At 40.0% G+C, this 9,364-nt stretch overlaps 1 protein-coding gene across 1 annotated transcript in view; it reads left to right on the forward strand.

Annotated features, from left to right (window-relative positions):
• Positions 1–9,067: 9,067 nt before the first annotated feature.
• Positions 9,068–9,364, forward strand: part of abhd15a (abhydrolase domain containing 15a) — a 10,451-nt gene continuing 10,154 nt past the window's right edge. The window contains exon 1 of the mRNA XM_020600128.1: positions 9,068–9,291. Within this exon, the coding sequence (XP_020455784.1) occupies positions 9,068–9,291 (224 nt within the window). The remainder of the gene's footprint in view (positions 9,292–9,364) is intronic.

Consider the following 9,364-nt stretch of genomic DNA (forward strand, 5'->3'; position numbering starts at 1 on the left):
AGAGGTGGACTTTTTCAAGGCACAGTAACAGGTCTTTGAGAGCCAGAATTCTTGCTGTTTCTCAGGTGTTCAAATACTTATGTTCAGCAGTGCAAGATAAATAAATTCTTTAAAAATCATACAATGTGATTTCCTGAATTTTTTTTTTAATTCTGTCTCTCAGAGTGGGAATGCACCTACAATGTGAATTTCAGACCCCTCCATGATTTCTAAGTGGGAGAACTTGAAAAATCACAGGGTGTTCAAATACTTCTGTTCCTCACTGTAAGTCAAAGTAAAGTCCCCACGAGGAATGAAAATAAACAAAGAGCTTTAACACTGCCTCAGTCATCAACAGTTTGGGGGCATTTATGCCTTTTTTATTCACAGTGGAGAGATGACCAGTAAAGAGTGAAGAGAGGGATGAGGAATAACATGCAACAAAGGTCCCCTCTGCCATTGGAGCACCCCAGCCATAGTCACCAAGTTGACCCTTTGTAACTAGTTTGCCTCTAGACAAGACTGCCAGATGGTTCAAGAGTCAATGTGAATTTGACAACTAATCAAATTACCCTATATTACATTACTTCAGTCATTCCCTAACTGGACACTAGGACCCTCAGAACAGGACAAATCAGCACCATTGTGGGTTTGGGTTTTGACTCATCATTTACTTATGTATTCTAAATGATGAGTCAAAACCCAAAACCTAGTGCCCAGTTATGGAATGACTGAAGACGTCCACAAACATGAAACTCAGATCCCTCCATTCCCAGAATAATGTCCACAAATGTGATTTATGATGTCTGCTCAGTAAACTCTATCAGAAAATTCAGTCACCCTTTTGGTCTGTTTACTGTACATTCAGTGCTGGCACAAAAGGTGCACACACAACAAATACAAGCACAGCAGTCTATGAATGGAACATGCTCAGTTATGTAACTAGAGTGACCATCCGTGAAAGGTAAACAAAGCAGTGTGGATTTACTGCTGCACTTCGACTGGAATTGGATGAGATCCAGTGTAAACATATGCGATTGGCTTTCATCATGTTAACTGCATATGCAGCAGTGACAAAAGCTATGGAAGAGTTAATGAGCATTGTCTCCCTGTGTTTATTTTTGCAAATGTCATCCATAGCCATCTGCAACCAAGGAAAAGATCAGCTTTGATTCTGACTGTGACATTATCTACAGTCCTAACATGAGAAATTATTATTTAAAAGAAAAACAGTGTTACACCTGAGAGATATACTGTATATATAACAGTGATTCACTGTGGGATTTGTGTGGGAACTGTGTGTTTACACGTACAGTCTTACATACAGGTGGCTCCCTTTAAAGCAAAGTACATCACCATGGTAACCTGAGTTCAGGGTGTCAGATTCAAATGCCCTCCTCACCGTTTCTATGTAGGATCGATTAAAGTAAACTTTAATGGAAATCACATCATAAAGAAACCAGACAAAAGTATGAAAATATGAAACAAGCAATAAGAACAACTGCAGAATGGGAATATGAAGTCAAGGACCTGTAAGATAATAACTGACAACTAATACGAGGATCCAGGAAACAGAAACTTATGGAAAACTTAAATCCACTCTAAACAATACTGTATTCACATTCACAGACTAGGTTAAGAAAAGGCAAGGACTACAGCCAAGACACTATTACAGTAACAATGCTACATAAAATATCAAATTTCAAATTTAGCATGTGATGTTGTAGCTGGTAAAACAATGAAAAAGAGTCTGAAGCTGTGGTGTATTGACCACATAATTATTGCATGGTGAATATGTTTACTCCTGCTGTTTGAACCTCTGTTAAATCCGTCCTTACCCGTGGCTGTATGCATGCACTCACATTGGTCTGCAATGGCAACATGGTGGAGTAAAGTATAAAGACGCTATAGCTTGGATCCTGTCCTTGATACAAGCAAAATCATAGTCAATACTAAACAGTTAATTCAAATATCTGCTGACATTATCATTCCCAGTGTAGGCCTAAACAGTCAGCTGGCTGTCTCATTACATCACATCTGAGACAACAAGGGACTTTAAACCATCCTCACAGCCCTTCTGCAGGTGTTCAAGCAATTTTTTCTTTCCTTCCTACTCTGTACTAATGGTGCTCGAGGTCACGAAGGAAACATAAAACTGATCCTGCTCCTTCTCTGATGCCACAGTAGAAATACTGTCAAGGGAATAAAAACACCCTCTGCATTTCAGTTCAGCGGGTGACAGCATCCTGTGTACTTTGTTATTTTAATTTCGTAATTGTCATGTGTTCAAATGTCACACTATAGATACTAAAATTTATTAAATTAACAATTGGATTAAGTAGCTTTTACAGTATGGCTAAACTGACATCACAGGATTTTATTTACTGCTCTTGTTACCAGTTGTGCTAATGAGTGTGTAAAATTATACTCCCCGCTAAGAGCACATAATTTATTACCCCCACCAGGTTGTGTTTTTTGTTCTGTGTGTTTTGTTTGTTGGTTAGCAGGATTACAGACAAATGGCTGTAGCATACCTGCTACAAATACTGGTGGGGACAAAGGTCAAAGGTCAAGGTCTCAAAAAAACAAAAATCCCCCTCTTTAACATCAGCACAAATATAAAAATGAATACCTCTGTCAAAAGTCATTTGAAATTTGGCAAACATGTGTTGGATGTCTATCGCCACACCAAATTTCATCCAGATCTGAAGGCCATTTAAACTTAACTCTGAAAAAAGGGGTTTTTCTCAAAATTCTGAGAAAAAACTCAGAGTTCAAATATGTTTTTGCAGTGGCCTCAATCCTTTTCTGTAATTTTGACTTTTCTTTTTACTAAATGAGCAAAAAGCAGATAAAAAGCAGAGCCAAGGACCCATTTGATATTTTATGAGACCATACCGTTCCCTGCAGCCTGCTCCTTCTGCAATTCACCGGTTGTGTTTTGACTCCTCTTAACCAGGAAATTAAAATAATAACCAAAAATTACTGACTCAAAAAACAAACAAGCAAAAAAAAAAAAAACCCTCAGAATAAATTGTGACCTACTGATGTAACAGAGGATTTCAAATATTTAATGCATTACAAGAAGAAAATAGGATTTCAGGGCCTTTAAACCATCTGTTTTATTTATTGTAAGAATTATATGTGGCCTGGTAACAACCGAAGAAAAGCCTGTTCTACTGGCATCCAAAACTTGAGAATCTCCAGCTAATCTACTTTTCCCTCAAAGTAACTCACTCCTCTCCACTGAGAAGAAGGTCAAGATGCAAAACACCAATCAGGGCACATTTGCAAAATTCCACATATTTCCCTGGGACTTTCTTTGTACCATCTCCGCATTCTGCGATATCTCTTACTTTGCATGTACATCACCTTCTGACTCCTTTTTTCTTCCACCTTTTTCCCCTGTCCATAATATTTTACCTCCACTCCTTTGACTTTCTGCTTTCCACCGCATCTCTTTGTTCGCCAATTGACAGCTTCTTTCCTTTATTTAGTTTTATTTTTGGCCCACAAACACATCTGAAAAAGGTCTCAGATTAGCTTTCCTGTTTACTGGCTTTAAATTTAGAACATGGCTTTGGGGGTTGGCATATTGCAGTTGACTAAGTACTTGCTTCTGCTGTGCTTGCACTGCCGCTACTTTACATACAGCGTTGAATATCATGTTATGTCATCCCAGCGGCCAAACCTTACATATACAGTAAACAATTTAAAAAAATAAAAGTCAAAGTTCAAAAATTTTAAAGACATGTATTGATCCCTGGATGACTTTACAAGATCTGACCTACTGTTCAGTTATCATTTTGAACACACACCATTAGCTCATAGGAAAGTTCCACTGGTAGGTTTTATGTCTAAGCTGAAACATTTATTTTCATGTCACAGGAAGTTTAAATAGGGCAGGAAGGCTGCTAGTGAGGAAGTGGTCAGGTGGTGATGTGCAAGACTATGGCAATGCAACATCTGACTGGATGGGCTGCTTGTGACTTGAGGAAACTCCTGCAGTTGTCTTGCTATATTTTATTCTTTGTGACACTTGTGGAGGACAGTGTTTGTGCTCTAAATTCACATGATTTATTTATGTTAGTGAAGGAAGCCTGTGAAAATGGAGACATTCATTTGGATTTATGTCTGTTTGTTCAGCACTACTCACAGACTGTAGCCCGTCACATATTCACCCAGAGAAGTGCACACATCTGTTTGATTATGGATATGACTCAGTCAGCGCTAGTCCTACATCATAGTCAGGGTTCAGAAAGAGGACACATGCTGTTCTGCAATACCGCAGAGACAGATGTTGATGTTGAAAAAGTTAAACCCAACTCCAACATGAGTTCAGCATATGGTTGCAGTTACAGAGGTTGGGTGAGATGTGGCCTGCATTTCTCCTTCTGTAACTGCTTATGTGTGATGTTGGAGCATTCATCATTTAGAATAGATTACTGTAAATGTATTCCTAAAACAATCAAATCAGTCAGGCAAAAGCCGGCCTAAGCCAAGATGTTGCACCAGTTCAGTCACTGTTTGTTTTTATGTTAAAGGTTGTGGCTGTGCCATGGTGACTGGGTATCAGGAGCTGAGTCTGACAAGGAGGAGAAGGAAAGGAGTGAGAGGAGGAGGGACAAGGACACTGAGAGCAAAAGAGCAGTCTCCACTCTGTAAAACTTGATATACAATCGAAAGATAATCCTCCCCAATGCCCACAACTGGTTTCCATCTCCACCAAGTTGGCCACACGAATGAGATTTAAAAGAAGGAATATAGGGCTGACAAATTAGATCTATAGTAAATATATAAACCATGAGTCATGAGGATGCACAGAAAGCTGTCTGTCTCTTCTTGGATTCAATGTCTTTCCCCCTTTCACTCCTTATTTCTCCTGCCTCTGCACAGGGACTTCAATAAAGATTTTGTCTCAGTGTCAATTTTTGTGAATATGTAGATATATTAAATTAAAATGTTGGCTGATGTTATACAGCTGAGCTCACTAGGTTAAAGGTTACCAGGTTAGAGGCTGAATTCCTACTGGCGCCATGCACTAAATAAAAAAAACAAACAAAAAGAAAAAAAATTCAGTCATAAGACAAACATATAGTTAGCTATTTTGGAAAACATGCTTATTTACATCTTTGTTTAGAATTAGACAAGATAAGCAATTCCACTCTCACAGCCATACCTGGACTACAGTATATAGAGAATGTGAAGGTATGTCCCACCATGTTGAATGTCAGGACAGTGGCACTATATTTGGAGATACATGCTGTATTTACCTGCATACATTCTTGTTTTGTCTAAAATTTTGCTTAAAACATTTAGATCTCACTTTAATGACTGTGGTATTTCATGCTGGATAACCTTAGCTGACTAAAGCTAACTTGTAGCAGACCTACAGATCCCATCTATGATAGCGACAGACTGAGAAATTACTCTGCACACTAATCGGAGCTCTCAATTTGGGAGCTAACGCTAGCTAACATCTGTCAGCAGATTACACAAACACTGATGAAAGAATTTCTGTCCAGTTTGTGCTCAAACTGAACACTAAAGTGAATGTTTGGACATAGCTGAAGCATCCGCCACTGTATGTAGCTGTATGGGATAGTACTTCATTTTTTTAAATTAGCTTATAGATGTAGGCTAGTGCATAAATACAAGCTGCAGAAAAGTGGGATCCATGTTACAGTTACACTTTAGACAGTAGTGTCAAGGGGGGCTAGAACAGTGGAGAGACACCATGTCCTGTCCCATTTTCATTTGAATTATCAGACAATATGGAAAATTTTCATTAATGCACCTTTAAAATAAAAGTACACACTACATTTTGATTGTACACGGTTTTCTTTGTGGATAACAATGAACTCAATGTTAGCTGTCACAGTAAAACAGCTTCACTGCCACAGTGAAGATATGCAAATTTCAGCAGAATCTCAGCCAGGAGACTCAGTTCATTAAATATCTAGTGAAAGAAAGTGCAACCTCTAGCCTACATCTTTATTTCAGCCCAGTACTTTTCCTATTCTGTCAGCACTCCTGGGAAACCACACCAGATTCAGCACATTGCACAATGGTTGCAACTATTGGTTGATTGGTTGATTTACAGTTTATGCAAATCACTGAATTAAAAGACAATGACTTGGTTTAAGATTAGGGTACGGCAAGTAGTGGTTATAGTTTACAATAGAGTATAGTGTGGTTAGGGTTGTCCTGAAAAATAAAGTCCAGCCAGCCTACACTACACAGTCAGTCCAAACCTAATCTAATCTGTTTGCCTTTGCTGTCTGGACCCAAAGTACTGGTCGATTTGTTGAATGTTTTCCTCCGCAACTCTTTTCATCAAAGCAAAATGTGTTGTTTTATATTCCACATTTCTTTATCTCCTGTGACCTTTTTGGAAACATCAACTGGGTTTGAAACTGCAGATTGGGTCTGGATGGCCTGAACATGAAAGGAGGCATTCAGGCATGAATGGCTCCTTTTACTGTTCCTCACACACTTTATGGAAATTCAGACATTTGCACAAAAAAATCTCATCTTAACTGGGTACAAAGGTCAATGCAAAAGAATGGTGGTCTTTTTAATTAAATGAGAGCAAATGAAGCTTTGACCTCTAAAGTATTTTCAATCATTACAAATTAGATCAGCATGGGATGTGGGATGTCTACCTGTAAGTGCAATCACTACGGGAGAGCCACACATTTTGCTGCCTAATTTAATAACATAACAACACCAGTGCTTTACATGAAACCTCACCTTTATATTTACACATACAAAACATGACACAGAATGTGATACACAAGTGCCAGGAACCACTCTAAGACTAAGTGGCCTCCCATTTCCAAAGCCTACAAATATTGTTTTTATTGATAAGATGACAGATGACTGCCTATAATTTTGGAGCCTTCTTTGATTGTTTTCAAAAAATCTATAACTGTAAGTTAGATTTTACATCAGCAGATGAGATGATTTTACCAAATATTCATTCATTTATCTCTGCCGTAACTTTGGCTGAAATTTGAACATATCAAGGCCTATATGACAAGTAACTAGAAATGAAAATCCAGTTCCAGCAAGTTCTCAGTCTAACTACAGCCAGAAAGCATCTGTCTATCATACAGATATTACAGGAATTATCTTTAAAACTCTTGAACCCAAGCCTATTTCTGCTCTCACCTCCTAATGAATTTGTTGCTACATGTCTCAGCCTGGCAGGTAATGTTAGTTTTCAGGTCGTTTGACATGCGTCTTCTTGGAAATGGAAATGCAAATTTTCCAGACATGACAAGAGTTTAATTCATGTGATGCAAATAACATTTCTGGGAATTAATGATCACACAGTGTTTGTTTATATAAAGAGAGGCTGTCTTTTGCTAGGCTTTCAACATTTATCATGCACTAATGGGGAGAGTATCATGACCAGTATTTGGAGCTGCATACTGAGTAAATTAATGTAACACAACTTCTCCCTCCAGGCTTTCCAGTGCACCAGCTGTAAGTTGCTCTGCTCTGGTATTCAATATGTCTCTGAGCTGATACCAAGATGCTTTAATAAGCTACTTATGTGTCTATTCTCTGCATCTCCCATTTTGTCATTTGTTTTCATTTTTCACTGGCTAACCTACAGGAATGGTGTGGCACTGAAAACTGTAGCAAACACACAATGCTCCATTGTCGTGTCAAGGCTGCTTGCACACACCTCTGGCCCACTTCACTCTCAGTTTATGTACAGCAGGACACAGCTCCTTGTTATGCTGCCATCGGTTAAATTAGTATCCAAACAATGTGTTCCTCAAAGACAGATGGAAAAGCTTGCAGCTGTGCATTAAATCTATCAACCTTACATGAGTGGCAGCACTCCAGTCTGTTTGTGACCAATATATAGAGAGATACTTTGTGAACATGTAGCAAGTTGTTGTTTCTCAGAATAACAAAAGCTTAATGTGAGGTTAACTGTTTTGTAACCTGGTGCTCAAATGCCCACACTCCATTTTATAAAATAATCTCTATTTGGCCTCCAACAATTAATTGATTTATCATTAAAAGCCTGTGCTTTCTTATTCCCTTGCTTAGTCATATGGACATTAAAGGGCTATTATATATTTGAATTTCTTAGAGGGGGTGAGGAAATAAGCAGAGAAGAGGTTATCATGTTAATTTTATAAGCCTGAATCAAACTGGGTGTCTGCAGTGCTCACAGTCTGCATGTCCAGAGCACACTGAATTATTTCAACCTACAATTTACAAAAGGTATGCAAAAACTGAAGCTGTTCCACAAGAGAAACCTGCAGGACAGGAAACATGGTCCCCCAAGAAACAAGCAAAAAGCCTTGGTAGGTGTTTGTTTCCGGATTTGGTGCCTTATTAATTTTTGTCCCTCCTCTCTCTGTTTCTCTCCGAATACAACGTCACAGTGTACACACGCTGTCTTTCATTCAGAAGGAACTCACTCAGGTCTGTTAATGACCATGCGCACTACTCTACGGGTGGTGGGTCTCAGTGTGGAACCGGCGCGCTCGTGTGCCTGAAAAAGCAAGAAAAAGAAAGTCACCGTTTGTTGACGCTCAAGATGTTCCCCCTTGTACTGTGTGTTCTGGAAATGCCAAGAGGGGGGCTGATAACAGCAGCGACCATCACATGCACCGTGTACCTGCTCACAGGGGTTGGACACGACGGGAGGCGTTTCCAGTTTTAGCCGTTTGCTCAGAAACGTTTCTTGCGCTCCCAGCTGTGGGACTGAAGTACCGGTCGAACCCAGTCTTGACAGTAACTGTACTAGTTGGTGCTGGATACAGAAGAGGGACGGAATTTCGTTGTTTATTCAAAAGTGACTTCAGCAATGGAGATCAGCTGGAATGATTAAAATGCTATATAAGTGACCGCACACCCGCAGCTACAAGGAACTGGTGCGCCTTGGCACCGGAGAGAAGCACCAAACTTCAGTGAGCTGAGCACCATTTTAGACGAAATTCAGCACACGGTGGGACTAAGCATGACCCTATGGACTTTACTCTATAACCTAAATGTTTAATAACACCGTACTGTTAGGTGCGTCCGTATTGTGTATGTTTTTGCCGCCCTAACCGTGCCAATGTTGGAATGCCTTGTGACTCTATGCTTTGTGATCCTGGTGGCCTTAATCTGGTCGGGCTCCAAATATTTTGGCACCGAGAGCCCGCCGGCTGCATTGCTGGTTTCACAACAGGCAGCCAAGGACCAGACCAGGTTGTGCGTCTTTGACCGACAGGGGAGCGACGATGCCCAGGCGGCCGCGACTGATCAGAAAGCAGGCGCCGTGGCACTAATCTGCAAACCGTCGGCGCTGGCCAACTACCTCTCGAAACACTGCAGGGCTTTCAGCAATTACTCGCCCTGTGCCGGCTGGACG

Source organism: Monopterus albus, unplaced genomic scaffold (assembly GCF_001952655.1).
Source record: "Monopterus albus unplaced genomic scaffold, M_albus_1.0 scaffold45.1, whole genome shotgun sequence".
NCBI classification, from domain to species: domain Eukaryota; kingdom Metazoa; phylum Chordata; class Actinopteri; order Synbranchiformes; family Synbranchidae; genus Monopterus; species Monopterus albus.